Here is a 16,596-nt window from a genome sequence, read left to right on the forward strand (position 1 = left end):
ACGAAAACGAAAAATATTATGGTTGACTTATGTTATAATTACCTAAAACTAATTACTTTTCTTTATTTTACATAAAAATATTTTTATATAAAAATGTGCACACTATTACAACATTAAAAAAATCGTTTTTATCATTTTATTCATAATCAACTACAGCTTTTCTCTTTTAGAACTAGTGCGGATTTTTTAGTTAATATGTAAAAATAGAGAAGTGCTTTAGCTACTTAGAACTCCAAACATATCCTGGTATTTCTTAAATATACATTAATTGTATTAAATAGGTGTGTAACTCTTTATATTATAGCATTCAGTAATATTAAATTTTATGTTTTACATATTATCTCATCAGATAATGTTATTTAAGGTATTTTGTATGCCAGTGAATCAAAATTCAGAATATATTTGGAAGATTTAAGAACTTATGCATACCCATATCTCAAACACCATTTACACGCCTGTTGTACCCATTTTTTGAATATAATAAATATTTACATTTCAAACAAAAAATTTGTATGATAATAGACAGAATGGTGCTAAAGTCTAAGAAATATTTTTAATAGAAATTTTTATAAAATTAATTTACATTATTTATTAACCAAAGATCATATAAAATAATGTCCGATTAAGATGTCCCCAAAACATCTATCTAATAATGTCTCTGATATCTATTAAATTTGATCATTTACTGGACATTATTAGCGTTACTCGTGAACTTGAAAATCATATGGTTGTAAATAAACACCTGTTATTAAATTATTCATTTGATTAAATTTCTTATCATTGTTTTACTTTTTACTCATAAACAAACTTTTTTTGTTTAATATGTAATAAAATTCTGGAATCGTCATTTTTTTTATTAATTTTATGTATACTTTCATCTATTTATGTTCAAGAATTTATTTAAAAAATCTATTTAAAATATGAAGTGAGTACAAATTTAACTTCTAGAAGTTTTAATACACCATTTTCAAAAAATATTATTTCGATTAAAAAAACTATTTTAAAAAATGAGTATATTTGTTGGGGTTTTTAATTTAGTCAATAATTATGTAGGTTGTCCAGAAATTTTAATTTTGATTCCTTTAAATATTCATAATTTTCATCTCTAATTTAATGCTTTGATTTACACTCATTCACAAGGACAAAATTATAGTTATCATTCTTTGGTCAATGCAATACTTATTTAGTACTTTTCAATTTTATTTTTTTAGCCAAGTTGAAATACATTTATTTTGATATATACAGTGTTCAGTAAGTAAAGAAACAGGTAAATTTTTACAACAATTAAAAAAATAGAAACCTATTTCCTTACTTACTGAACACACTATAAATTATACATTTTAATATTTATTAATATAATTTTTAAATGATTTTGAATCATATAAATATTCATTACACCCACAAATATGTATATATATATATATATATATATATATAGCAGTAATAGCCATAGAGTTAAGTATGAATTATAAAATACTTAAAACAAATAAAAAGATTTCAGATAAAAAAAATTTATTTTTTTTTATTTTTTGGTTTTACAAAATCTATTATTTTTCTGTAAAAAAAAAAAAAAAAATCCCTGAAATTATTAACCTTAATTGTTTATTTTTTAAACTATATTTTCAATTTTTATTAATTTACTTTTTGATTTAATAAAACTTGTAAGAATTTAATTAACTTTTTCATTTTTAGAGAATTTACTAACTTTTCTGCTTTAGTACAAAATGCATTTTTTTTCAAAATAACTCAACTAGTTGGTGTTTCCATTGCATCATATGCTTTGAGTGAAGCTTATGGATTTGTAAAAGGATATTTGTGGCGAAATTATGTAACTGAGTTGGAAGTAGCCAACTCGGATCAATGCTATTATTGGTTGTTACAATGGCTAGCTGACAATAACAATTTATTTCACTTTAGTGTTACTACTAAACCATCAACAGATGATAGTAAATACCAACAATATATAATAAAGTAATACCATAAACGGACCCACAGACACTACATACAATATTTGTAAAATTAAGTATAAATAGGGAGGGGAGTAAATGAGGATGGCCTAAAGATCCTTGAACACATCCTCTGAAAAAAGTTTGAATTCTATATTAAATTATTTTTGTATATATTTATTTTAGGCTCATTTGGTAACAAGCGTTTATATGTATATGAACCAAGCTCTGGTGAACATGTTATCAAGTAATTTTGATTATAAAATTTTTTATTTAGATACTAATTAAAAATATTTTATTAAAAATAAAACTAGTTTTATGCTTTAAATTAGACATTGATATTAGGAGTACACTTAAAGATGTTGTAAATATAAAAATTTATGTGTATTTTGGAAAGTCACCTATTTTTTTTGCTCACTAGATAATAATTTAAAAAAAAAATTATCAATTGAAAGGGAAATCTCCATTTTATTTCTCTAATTAAAAGAAACCTACATTAAAATGTATATTGTTCTTTCAAGTCAATAAAATATTTTGTATATTATCATAAACAAAGCCTGAATATACAATTAAATAAAAAATGTCAATAATGAAATGTCTGATGAAAAGACGATTACTACCATAACAATTTTCTTAGTGACAGTCATTAATTCAATAGTGCATTGTTCTTCAACATAGAACATTAATTTTATATTCAATCTTAGGCTTAGACCAAAGAGTCTTAGGTATCCTAATTTATAAGTCAAAAAAATTGTTTGTATTTACATAGTTTTAGTTTTACTTTTTTTCAAATATAACATAATATATTTATTTAAAAAATTTTAGATATAAGGGTCATTCAATTTCATTAAACCGTACTCGTTCAGCTAAAAGTTCTAATTCATATGAGTCAACATATGAAACAATACAAATTACTGTTTGGGGAAAAAAAAAAGAAATACTTAATGAAATGCTAAATGAAGGTAAAAAATAACAAAAATATATAGTTTTTTTTCTTCAACAGCGATTAAGGCCCATTACTGCAATATACACTTTCTTCCATATCTTTCTATCCAATGCTATTTCCTTAACTTTCTACTCCTAGCATCAATAGATCCCTTAAAACATTCCAATTCAGGACTTATTGCAATCATGTTAGACCTTAATATGTGACTTTGCCAGGTTAGTCTTTTGGCTCAAATTATGCCAATTATATTTGGTACTCAAAGGCATTATATATTATATATAGTGTATGTAAACACCTGTTACCTGCTGCAACACATTTCTTAATCTCTTTGTAATTATTATTTTGGCTGTTTAGTTTCGTATCTAGATACTTAAAACTATGTATGATGTTAAAAAGTATCTGTGAACTCTCGTTCATCACATTGCTTTAGTTCAACTATAGTTATAAACCACACTACATATCCACTCTATGTATTTAGAAGCTTATAATTCAATAAGTACTTATTCTAGAGTTATAATCAACCCATCAATATTTTTTGTAAGAAAAGAACTAAAAAATGGCTATTTTGGAATTTCAAAAGAACTAAAAAATAAAATAATTCTATATCTTTTTCTTATTAAAGACAAATAATAAAAAATATGCTTGTAACTAGTCTAAAAATGTAAAGATTGTTTTAATAAAAATTACAATGAAATGATTATAGAATTAAAAGTTACTGGAATTGTCATATCTTCATAACTCATCTTGTATATTTCTACTGTAAAAAATAATCATGTATTAAATTTATCATTCTTTAGCTATGAAATATGCTATGTCTCAATTAGAAACTGGCACAACAATTTTTGTGCCTTCTTATGACATGTGGCAAAGTTTTGGAGAACCTCGTATCCCTCGATCAAAATTATCAATAATTCTTGATGATGGGGTGTATGATGGAATTATGAATGATATTCAAAACTTTCACAATGGAAAATCATGGTATCAAGACAGAGGTACACAACAATAAATAAAAATTAAATAAATTTATTTATGATCTTAGGTTTTTATGAATATTTATAATGTAGGAATACCTTACCGTAGAGGATATTTATTATATGGACCACCAGGTTGTGGAAAATCTTCTTTAATAACTGCATTAGCTGGTGAACTGAATTACAACATATGCGTTCTTAGTTTAAATGATACAAAAATGTCAGATGAACAGTTACTTCATCTAATGGCTTCAGTACCTTCTCAATCATTAGTTTTATTGGAAGATGTGGACTCAATGTTTAGTGACAAAGAAGGAACTACTGTTATAGGTTAGTACTATAAAGTAAAAACACTAATATGAAATTATTTAGAAATATTTTTTATATACAGAGGGTAATAAGGTCACATTAAGTGGTTTACTGAATGCTTTTGATGGAATTGTATCTTCTGAAGGCCGAATACTATTTATGACCACAAACTACATAGAAAGGTAGAATAAAGCTAATTATTTAGTATATATTTATAATGACTAATTTTGAAACCAATAAATTCATATTTTGGATTAGAAAAATAATGCCCTAAAATTGACAACTATTATATCATAACTAAAATTTAATATAAATTTTATATTGTTTTGTTAATTTTATTATTTAATAAAAAATTTTTATTTGTGTTTCATAAATTTAGGACAAATGCTCGACATTATATTTAACACTAATCAATATAAATTTTAAAAAAATTTTGGGGAGACTAAAGTGATTTTTCTCAAACTCTAAATTTTTTTATTATGTAAAAATTATTAATATAATTTTTTTTTTAGTTTAAAGGGTTAAGTCCATAAGTCTCCCTACATTTACTCCTATGCTTGTATGAAAGTTATCTTTTTTTATTCCCTTATTTTCTTAACTCAATGATACATTTTTATGAGTTATTTCTTCGTTTATGATGTTAAAGATTATTGTTTAGTTTTTTTGTGGAAACTTGTTTCGATAGATATTAGAGTTATTGTTGGTGATTAATGTGGTTTTGTTATTTTTGTGACTTTGAAAGTAGATTAATGTTTATTCATTTATGTTATTGTTGTTTACTTTATTTGTTGGTTTGTCCGTAAACATTTGTGCTTTGGAAGCTCTGTCAAGTTATTAATTGTTATACTCGAAAAGTGAAAGTAATATCCGTATTTTTTATGAGAAGTGATAAATATTAAAATATTGCACAATATCTGTGTTTGTTGACCTTGAATACTATTGGGAGCTTATAAAAATAAAAGCTTATAAAGGAACGTAGGTAATACACGTATAAATCAAATGGTCTTCAAACACGAACTGGGTATTGAAATTGTTTTATTACTACCAACAGGGTTGCCAGGAAAAAAAGGTGAAATGTTCCTAAAATAATTTTGTAATGTTTGCATTAATGTACGTCAAAATTTTGGCTCCACATACAGTCAATTTTTAAGGGCCTTTTATACGGAAAATAAGTTTTTTTCTGAAAACTGAACACTTGTAGAACAACAAGGTTCTTTATCATTTAATTTGTAATTATACCATTAAACCATTGATTAAATAAAATCAGAATGTACACTCAAAGTTGTCAAAAAAAAATCGAGATAATAATCGTTACTATCGCGCTTTCAAATTGGTTTTGCCACATGATCTAATCTAAAATTTTTATTATTTTGAATACCAAAAATGAATTTTTAATTATATTTGATACCTTAAAACATAATGATAATTAATTAACTTTACAATTGGAAATAGTAATGATTTTTAAACGGTTAATAATGTTAACATTGATAGTTGACCGTCAGTGTGATAAATAATTTATAAATGAAGTGTACAATAAATTCAACTATTGTAACTAGATAAACCTCTTTGAAAACCACTAATCAGCACGCCTTATTTACGACGTTATTGATCTAGGCCGAGTGCACTATTTGGTTTCATTTAATCTATGGTCTAACGGATAATAAATTCATAAAATAGATAAGAATCTTATTTACATCGAGTATATGATGGGTCATAAGTCGGTAAATTAACTATAGGAATAATAACCTATTTTTTTCATATTTCACTAACAGAAAAAGAGATGTCCTATTATATCATGGTAGCTTCTTAGTATGTAAATGTTTGCATTTTTAAAAGTTCATTTATATAATAGTCTAAAATTTAGACTACATTTACACTTTAAATGTTTGTATGAAAAAGAACATATTTGTACATCTGGCTACACTGACCATTAAATAAATATTATTTTTAGATTGGACCCTGCCTTAATTCGCCCAGGTCGTGTTGATTATAAGCTACATATTGGACCATGTACAGATTATCAGTTAAAAGGAATATTTGATTGGTTTCGTCCTGATGATGGCAACCAAAACAAAAAAAAGTTTGTTTCAGAAATAAAACATAAAAATAAACCCATTACACCAGCTCAGCTTCAAGGATATTTTTTACGTTACCGAGATGATGATATAACTGAAATTTTAAATAATTTAAATAACTTATGGGAAGAAGATCAAAACATTCAATCAACAAAATAACAACAATTTAATAATATTAATTAAAATAAAAATAAAAAGATATTATTATATACACAAAAATGTTTCTATATATACACATATGTATGTATAAATAAAATACTAAGTACATAAAACCAATTTTCAGTCGAATGGCAATTTTTGAGCACATTAAAAAAAGTGTCATGTTATGAAGTGTTAAGAAAGTAGAGCAATAACAAGAATAAAAATTATTATATTTAAAAATATGACCAGATCATCTTTTAGGATCTATTGAGTATAATGCTATTGTACCATCAATAGCACCTGTAGCAAGTAACACTTTTAAAGGATGAAACTTGGTAGTTATTACTGGCATGTATCTTGAACTCATAAACCAATCTGTTAATCTCAAAGAGTTCAATAATTGACCCTCAGTGTTGTAGAACAAAAGTGTTTGATTTGAACTACTGTAATATAAAACAAATAATTGTTTTAAACATTTTCTTTGTGTATTAATTCCAATTCATTTTTTAATAATTCTTACCATGCTAAAATATTAGCAGTTGCATGAATAGCAGCAGAGTTGATACTGTTAACATGAAATTGTCGCTGAGAAGCATTTTGTCCAAACTCAAAAGTCTTTATGTCTCCATTAGAACTAAAAAATTAGAACATTATTATATTAACATAACCATAGATAATTGCAGTTGAATTTTACCTAATAGACACCACAGTAGCATCTTGAAGTCTTATAGTAAGTATCTTTGATTGATGTTCCATAAAAGAAGCAATTTTAGCCTCATCAGGAGGTAGTCGTTTATCAAACACTTTAATTGAACCATCTTTACAACCAGCAGCAAATATATTATTTTCTATAAGAACGAGTTAAAAAACATTAAAATATAGTCCTTTTTAGTATTTATTTTCATAATTTTCGTTTTACTATCAAGAATATACATAAAAATAAAAATAAGAATACCTTTAGATTGCATTGATAAACATGTAACAGAAGCGTTAACACCTGTAGTTATAGCAGTTAATTTAGTTTCAGTCTCAACATCCCATATTTTTATAACTCTTGAATCACCAGCACATATTAAATGACATGATCGGTGATCCCAATGTAATGCCACTTTAAAAATATTAAAAATTATGAATTAATACATTTTAAATTAAATTTTAGTTATATAAATAATCGTGCATTACTTGAAGAGCTCTTTTCAAAACCAGCATTCTTACAAATTGGTAATGCTTGCCATCCAGTAACTAATTTTGGACCATCTGTACACTGAGACCAAATTTGAATATTACCATCATTATATCCAGCTAATACCAATGCTATGTCATGGCTGTTTAATAGTTCTACAGTTGATAGGTGTGGATTATTTCGATATGGCATATCAAAAGTGTGATTTCTTAAATCTGGTCTCCATTGACTTAATTTATAACTCGAGTGATAATCCCATATTCTATAATTATATATATTTTTAATAACATTGATGGTAAAATAATTAGAAAAATACTTCAGTATAAAATATTTATAATAAAATATATAGCTATAAAAAAATATATATAATTTCTCAAAATAGAGTTTATATAATTACGTCAAATAATCTTTGGTCGCCATAACAACATGTGGATCATATGGATGAAACATTAATGAATTTGGTGTTTGATTGCATTTGGATGAAAAAATTTGATGTTCTATTTTACAATTTAAATTATTTACTTTACTTTGTTCTTCCAGGGCATCTTTCCTAATTACTAAATTACGAGTATACCTTAACAAATAATAATGAAATAATTGTCTATGATAATCTCTATAATAGCTTATAAAATATAAATAGCTTTATTACCTCCACTCTCGTTCATAATAAATTGTGCTTTCAAGGTCACCTGCCTCACTAATGCCAGTCAAAGGATGAGCAAAATTTTTTGAGACCCATTCGAAAAAATGAGAGTTTAACAGACTTTTAGATTTATTGTTGTCTTTTTCTCCATCACTTTCTTCAACATTAGGTGGTGATGACGAAGATGATAATATAGTAGCTTCTTCAACAATCTAATCATGTCATTAAAAATTAGTAATTTGTTAATAAAATATAAAATAAAATTTTCTTATAAAATAAATGAAAAAGGAGAAATTTATATAATTTAGAAATAGTTAAATTTTTAGACTAAAACATACGGTATTAGGTACAATATTCCTTGTTCTGGAACTAGATCTTGATTGTATTATAGGTCCTCTAGGTCTAGAACGAAGTTCAGTTACTGATAATGGAGGCGATTCTCCTTGACTAATTAACCAAATAAATTTTTATTACAAGAATAATTATGAATAAAAAAATTAAATATCACCTAAGGTAACTTCTAGAAGATGGTGATGCAGGTAAGGAATGTGATGAACGACTTTCATGTTTTACTTTAAGCTAATAAGAATAATTTTCCATGTTAGTAAAAATTGTAAGCAAAACTAAACAAAATAATAACCTTTTGTTTAATATATTTAGTTAACTTCTGAGCAGTACTTGCTACATCTGGAAATATATCACGTTCTAATGCAGTTAAACCTTTCCATATTTGTGCATGGATATTATTTACAGCTGATGTGGTATTGTATGTATCTAAACAAAATATAATTAACTATAGTTCATATAAAAAAATATATATACTATAAATATATTTTATAATTTTTAATTTTATTATAAATTGTACTTATTATGAACTACAAAATTAAGTGAAGAGAAATTTTTTAATTATTCATTAATATACATTTGAATAGACATATGATTATACACAATTATTTTACCTAAAGTTACTATGGAAGATGATGATGCAGTACGCCTTAAATATTCAGGCTTTGTGTCTTCCAATAGTTCATCATGAATATTAGACATAGTTGACACTGAAGGTGAAACTACAGTAACAATTGGACTAGTGGATGAATGTAAAAGCTTTTCTTTGGAGCCTATTCTAGATAAACTAACAGTTTTTGAACTACTGTTAGGGCCTAATTAATGAGAAAATTACAAGCTATACAAAATTAATTGTTGCTTAGTTTATAATATCAATAAAGGATAAGAAATTAAATTATAAAAGTTCATAAAACTCAAATCTAAGATGCTAATATTAATTCATAATTAAGAATAACACAGAAACACTAAACAAAAAAGTATTATAAATATGTTAAATCTTTATATTATTTGTTTTTACTTTTGTAGAGAGATCCATATGTTTTTTCATTTTGTTTTTGCATTGCTATTTCTAAGAAGTACCTTTCAAATGCTACTACAGTCCATTGAAGAGCTATAATTACTTCCTAGGGTTAAAAAATATTATAAAAATAGATTTGTAAAACAATTTTAAAAATAATTAGCTTTATTTCTTCTCTTCTAACAGTAAATAAATTATTGGTTAAAATTTTTTTTTTAGAAATGTTATAAATTATTCTTGATTTTCCTTTTCTAAACAATAATTATTTATCTGCTGAAGGGACAAAAAAAAGAAATAATAGTTATGCATCTAAATTTTATATAATAAATTTTTTTTTTTTAATTTATAAACAGTGATTTTTTTAGTGCTAGACACTTGATTTCTCTTAAAATAATAATGTCAAGAAAACTATTTTGAATTTAATTAATTATTAAATTCAGCTCTTATACCTTATTCAGGTGTCAATTTAATATTTTTAATTGGCAACAAATATATTTAAGTAGCTTATAAAATAGAACTAATTAATTCAAAAGTTATTAGCATTTTAAAATATAGTCTAGCACCACTGTTTCTATTTTTATCATTAGACATTTCTCGCCCGAATTCCTCCTTCTGCCTAGGTATAAAAATATTAATAACTTTTGAAGTACTGGTTCAAAATTTGTTATTAATGAAGGTGTTTTCTTATACATAATTAGTTAAATATGTGTGTTATCATTTAAAACAATTAAGTTGACACCCTTATAAGTTATAAGGGATGATTCTAATTAGTAATTAATAGCTGATAAATCAAGAAATATATGAAACTAAAAATAGTAAAAATTATTTGTTTAACATAATTATTATTTTAAGAGATATCGAGTGGGACTAGTGTTAAAAGAATTACATATATAAATTTAAAAATTAGTAACATTACCTCTCGAACCATAGGACTCATGTCTTTAGCAACAGTATTTAACAAAGTTAAAGCAATACTTTGATCAACATTCAAAGCATGGTTTGTACGATCTTTATCACAGCTAACATAAGTACCAAGAGCAAATACGGCTGCAGCTCGAACCTAAAAGTATATAGTTATGTAATACTACTTAAATATTACTAATACATACAAAATAAAATCATATCATTCTTTTTTTTATGGAAAGTCTTAATAAATTACAAGGATAACTAAACTTTATTAAATAAAATTAAACTTAAATATACTATTTTTAACATTTTTCGAATTTTACAACAAATAAAAATTACTTGAGTGATTTTTTTTAGATCATATTTTTATACTCCTACAAGAAATGGGAACTTGTCATATCTCAAATCATTCATGAAGTTATAAAAAAAAAAAGTATGAGGGAGGTTGCAAGCAATTTGTAGTCTGGTTTGGTATATATAGTGTTCTAATAATAGTATATCTCAATAATTAAGTAGAAGACAGAACAACACGCATTTGTGGTTAAGATGTTTTTTAAAAGTGAAGCATCTTTTGTTGACTTATTTTAAGGCATGCACATGCGCTCAATGTTTTCTGATGTTCAAACCGTTTTTTAAACCCTGAGGCTTTAATTTATTCAACATTTTTCTTGATTTTGCACCCATAAACACACTGTTGTTTCAGTTGACACTGAATTATACAACTGTATCAAAAAATGTATATGAAATGCATGTATCATAGTTACATAATTAGGGTCTAGAAATAAAGGAATGTATCAGCCAAAATTAGGATTTTTTGATTCAACCAGTATATAAATTATTTTTTAGTGTAAAAATCTTTAATTATATTGGAAAGCATATATTTTTAAATACAATTTTTATAAATAATAACAATACAATTAAATACAACTTTTTCTCACTATATTTTATATATTAAGAACAATGTAAACTTTGTCAAAATTTGAACATTGTCCTTGAAGAATATTGTAAGGTATTAGGTAACAGAAAATAAATTTTTTAAACATTCTGTAACATAAAATTTGATGATAAAGAATCTTATAAGATCTTTATATGTTTAGCTTCAATAATTTTCATAAGTCAAATATCATAAAATGAAAATTGAATACATAATAAGAGAATAAAAACAATTCAGAATTATATACATAACCCATAATACATTAGTGACTAATCTAAATTTATTAATGAGTTATTACTCTTAAGTAATTTTTTTATTTACCTCAGGCACTTTATCTTCCAGTAGTAAATAAAGCTTTTCATGTGCACTATCACGCACTCCAACCCAGCGAGCTTTATCATAATCAGCCCACAATTGTGCTAGACATAATGTTAACCATTGTTTATAAGGAGCACTAGCATGAGCTAATTGTTCAAGGCATATGCAAACTAAATTATTTTTGAGTCCCAATTGTTGACCATTTCTATAATTTTGCATTAAACGAGATAATACTACAGCACCTAACATTCTTTGTTCCTCCTAAAAATATTTATTTTTGCCATTAAATTATTTGTGTTGTCATTGAATTAGTAATTTTACTAACAACTTTCCTTATGAATGTTACATCTTACAAAACATGGATCAAACGTATTTAAAATAAAAAATATAAATTAATGGATTAAAAATCTCTATAAAATACAAGAAAAACAAAAAATATATTATAAAAAAAAAAAATTAATAATTAGTACATCCAATAAGTTGGCTGTATTATAATGTTTATAAATTTTAAAACACCCCACTTTATTATATATTGAATTGAATTAACATTATCAAAACTTGAATTATAAATAACATTAAAATAATTTTATTATAATTTAAAACAGAAAATATGTTAACAAGAGTTAACATAACATTATTATCTACTCACGGGTAGTTGAATATCTTCAACTAGTTGAAAAAAGTACTTGAAGCCATTTTCTCTAACAATATCAGTTTGGCATGTCTGAAAAAAATTTTAATTCAGCCTACTAAAATAAACCACAAAAATTCTATATTCTACTTATGTATTAATCTTAACAATAACTATGAAGGTCTAACATCAAAAAAAAAGAAATTAAAAACAAAAAAATAATAATAATTTAGGTTTAATTTAGTAAATTATACTTTTAAATATTTATTTATGTTTAAATTATAACAAAAGTAAATTATTTAGTAATTAGTAAATGGTTTTATGGAATGTGGTAGTTTTGTGTTAAACATGGTACTATAATTTCTATCCTGAATTTAATTATTAAGTCCATTTAAAAAAAAAATTATCATCTAAATTAAAACATTCACTGAAAAATGTCGAAGAATTTCAATGAAAAAATAATAATGACTTTATGTGAACAATAATATAATAAATTTAATAAAAAATATCATTTTTAGTTAAATATAGTTTTACAAGAAGAATAATTTTTCTAAATACGACCTATTTTTATAAGTTTAATAACACATTGTGTAATATGAAATTCTTAAGTGAATAATGTCTAATTTGTCACTACTAAAATTAAACACATTTTTGTTCAATACCTAATTTGGATTAATTTATTCAATTCATATCTGGATTGCTAATTAAATCTGTAAAAACTATTTGCATTATATTAAATAAATTTAATAATAATAAATTAATAACAGATATTGAAATTAATATTTATTTTGTAATACAAATTGATTATTTTATGAAATAATTCAATCCGTGAATTAGATTATTCTTGGCAATATTTTTTTTAATTTTTGTCAATATGGATAAGATATCTGGATAGGGATCAGTTGAATTTTTTACTCATACCCTAATGATTAATAAATACAAATTTACTAAGGTTAGAGTTAATATGATTAACAGAAAAGTGTGTAACATAAAAATATACCCTCTTCTACCTATTTTGTTGTATATACGCAAAACAAGGTATTCAATTATTACCAAAATTTTGACTACATTAATTTAAAATAATACTAATTATTAATGAATCAAAGAAACTTGTACACTAATACTTACATGATCAACTGCCATAATTTTTGCCCAGATGAATGCTAACATAGGTCTTAACTCAACAGCAAAACTTTGAAGTAATTTTAGAATATACGGAAATATACCCACTGATAAGGTTAAATTAACTGCCCATGGTCCTAAATCTAAAAACCGACCTAACAAATCCAAAGCTCGAAGTCTATGTGCTTGACTCAACAATACCTTTGTATTATTAATTAATTATTTTTTAAGTATAATTAGAAATAAAAATAATAATGTTGTCGATTACTTGAAGAACAATAGGAAGTTGTTCAGGAGCACTTCTTTGCTGGGTAGGAAGACAAGCAGTGTGATCTAACCAAATTTCAAATGCAGTCAATTGTTCTTCAAAAAATGTAGTACGTACAAAAAATCCATCACCATGTTCTTGAACACGTTGTAATTGAGACAAACACAAATCCAAAATATGGTCCCAGGACTGATATTAATTATTTAATAAATAATTAATTAATTAATAATAAATATAAGCAATAATGAATATACACAGTAGATAATATATTGACAACTCTTATAACTTTTGATCCGATAATCAATTTGCTATAACTTTTTTTTTTGAAGAATATTTGCATACTTAGAGTATACTATATATATATATATGTATTTAGTTTCAACGTGTATCTTAGAAGCTATTAGTTTTACTCTGATGATTTTTTTATGTCCATATACAAGATTATTCAGTACCAACAAAACTTATTTTACTAAAAAATATGTTAAAAGTTAAAAAACTGTATCAAATTAAAGCTATCTGAACCATAATTTTAAAAAATCCTTTTTAGTCAAAGTAATAAAGAGAAATACCAAAAAAGTTACAGTTATCAAAAATCAGTCAATGTTGATATTTTTAGTATTTACTTAATACTTAAAATAAATTTTAATGAAAGGTTAATACAAAAATTTTTATTGATAATACTTCAAACACTTGTCTTACTAATGACATATTTTTTTGAAAACCTAATTATTTGGCAATTTGTTCCATGCATTATTGAAATAGTTAAATTGATTTATCTTATAACCTAAAACTACAAGATTATTTTTTTATAAAATAGATCGTAAAAGATAAGTCATCGGAAAATCTTACATTTTATTAATTGTTTAATGTATTAAACAAGCTTCAATTTGAAGTTATTTAAAATGAAACAGGTATTTTGTTGCTATGAAAAAAATGACTATTAATTAACTAATTAAAAAATAGAGCCTTAGATAGTTTTTTCATCTTAAAATGCATTTTATTAACTTTAATTTAATACAGCTTTAAAGGTAGATTTGGGTTAATGTATTCCTAAAAAATTTCAGGGTTCAGTTGAAAAATTATAAAAAATTTTAAAAAAAATTGTTATAATTTATAAGTACTCCAGTATCTTAGCTAATGATTGGATTTTCAAAAAAGTATGTCATCAGCAGTAATCTTGTATCTGAACACCAAAAAAAAACAGCAGAGTAAAACCCATAACTTGAAATTTCAAATTAGTCATTTTTCGACATTTTCTTACAATAATTATTAATAGTCGATAATAATTTTAGGGCAATTATTCATTGATATACAAACATTTAAATAAATAGAGTGTGAATGTAGGGCGGGATGAATATTCACTATAAATATACAGAGTGGCCCACCACTCACTGACAACTTAAATAACTTTTGATCCAGTTAATATTTTTAGTTGATTTTTTTTTTAAATAATAGTTATACGTTAGGTCTATAGCTATATCTCAATAATTAATTTTTTTACATTTTATTAAAAATATTAATTATTTTTAAATTTTAAATAAAATGTAAAAAAAAAATCTAAGATAGCTATTTTGTAGAGTAGAATTTAAGAAAAATTTTAGTAAAAAAATATCTTATTAATATTCAGTAGTAAATATTCTGTAGCGTTTTGAAGTTTGTGAAAATTTGAATTTTCATGTACTATTTTACGGTATTAAACATTGAAATACGTATTGAGAAAAGGACAGAAGAAAACGCTATCTTTTCAATATACTTTTGAATGAGAGTGATAAGTAATAATTGCCTTATCTAATTTCTTATCATGGTATTAATGCCAAGTTTGTAATGTATACACATTATCATCATATGTATACACAGTAATCATGAAAAGATAGCGTTTTCTTCTGTCCTTTTCTCAATACGTATTTCAATGTTTAATACCGTAAAATAATACATGAAAATTCAAATTTTCACAAACTTCAAAACGCTACAGAATATTTACTACTGAATATTAATAAGATTTTTTTTTACTAAAATTTTTCTTAAATTCTACTCTACAAAATAGCTATCTTAGATTTTTTTTTTACATTTTATTTAAAATTTAAAGATAATTAATATTTTTAATAAAATGTAAAAAAAATAATTATTGAGATATTGCTATAGACCTAACGTCTAACTAATGTTTAAAAAAAAAATCAGCTAAAAATATTAACTGGATCAAAAGTTATTTAAATTGTCAGTGAGTGGTGGGCCACCCTGTATATCAATATACATTAGGGTGACCGTTAGCTATATGAGAGGTTTTTTTTTTTTTAATATTTATAAGTGCCACCCCCTAGAATTATTCCAATACATGAAAAAATAAATTGTACAAAATTTGGAGACAATTGGTCAACTCTAAGACGTGCCCCAAGGGGATTAAAAATAACCCCCTAAGGGTGATTTTTTAGTTTTTTTTGTCTATCTCAAAAACTTTAGCTTTTGCGAAAAAGTTTATTCGACCTTTTTTGTAGGTATACAATTTTTCTATAAAAAGTATATTTACAAAAATTTTCGAAAAGTTCTTATTTAGCCCTAAAAAAATAAAAACGTATATGTTCTATTCTTACCGTTAAAATTGTTAATTTATAAATCGTTCATTGTAAAAATATAAAAAAAATTCATTTAACCGTTGTTTGAAATTTAATTTTCTATACATTTTTAATTCGACATTTTTTCTATTATTTACTATTCAAAACCTACAATTTTTTTAATTTTAATAAAAAAAAAAAAAAACATCAGAGTAAAATTAATACCGTCTCAGCTTCACATTGAAGCTAAAATAATGTTAACTTACAAATTTATATACAACCAGAAACTAT

General features: G+C 24.4%; 2 protein-coding genes across 2 annotated transcripts in view; one reads left to right on the plus strand and one right to left on the minus strand.

Moving 5' to 3' along the window:
* Positions 1-789: 789 nt before the first annotated feature.
* LOC126905949 (mitochondrial chaperone BCS1-like) lies at positions 790-6,523 on the plus strand. Its single transcript, XM_050686143.1, has 8 exons — positions 790-925; positions 1,693-1,946; positions 2,133-2,193; positions 2,772-2,908; positions 3,690-3,884; positions 3,957-4,193; positions 4,255-4,354; positions 6,124-6,523. The coding sequence occupies exons 1-8, from the start codon at positions 921-923 to the stop codon at positions 6,404-6,406; spliced, it is 1,272 nt and encodes a 423-aa protein (XP_050542100.1). The 5' UTR covers positions 790-920; the 3' UTR covers positions 6,407-6,523.
* The window catches only part of LOC126905945 (regulatory-associated protein of mTOR), a 16,732-nt gene continuing 6,530 nt past the window's right edge, over positions 6,395-16,596 (minus strand). The window contains exons 9-25 of the mRNA XM_050686136.1: positions 13,757-13,945; positions 13,495-13,689; positions 12,385-12,459; positions 11,739-11,996; positions 10,494-10,637; positions 9,578-9,683; positions 9,174-9,374; positions 8,855-8,988; positions 8,723-8,793; positions 8,553-8,661; positions 8,221-8,426; positions 7,969-8,145; positions 7,571-7,833; positions 7,344-7,496; positions 7,083-7,236; positions 6,909-7,022; positions 6,395-6,831 (exon numbers count right to left, since the gene is read on the minus strand). Of these exons, the coding sequence (XP_050542093.1) occupies positions 6,639-6,831; positions 6,909-7,022; positions 7,083-7,236; positions 7,344-7,496; positions 7,571-7,833; positions 7,969-8,145; positions 8,221-8,426; positions 8,553-8,661; positions 8,723-8,793; positions 8,855-8,988; positions 9,174-9,374; positions 9,578-9,683; positions 10,494-10,637; positions 11,739-11,996; positions 12,385-12,459; positions 13,495-13,689; positions 13,757-13,945 (2,742 nt within the window). The 3' untranslated portion in view covers positions 6,395-6,638. The remainder of the gene's footprint in view (positions 6,832-6,908; positions 7,023-7,082; positions 7,237-7,343; positions 7,497-7,570; positions 7,834-7,968; positions 8,146-8,220; positions 8,427-8,552; positions 8,662-8,722; positions 8,794-8,854; positions 8,989-9,173; positions 9,375-9,577; positions 9,684-10,493; positions 10,638-11,738; positions 11,997-12,384; positions 12,460-13,494; positions 13,690-13,756; positions 13,946-16,596) is intronic.

This window comes from Daktulosphaira vitifoliae, unplaced genomic scaffold (assembly GCF_025091365.1).
Source record: "Daktulosphaira vitifoliae isolate Bord-2020 unplaced genomic scaffold, ASM2509136v1 Scaffold_4, whole genome shotgun sequence".
In the NCBI taxonomy this organism is placed as follows: Eukaryota; Metazoa; Arthropoda; class Insecta; order Hemiptera; family Phylloxeridae; genus Daktulosphaira; species Daktulosphaira vitifoliae.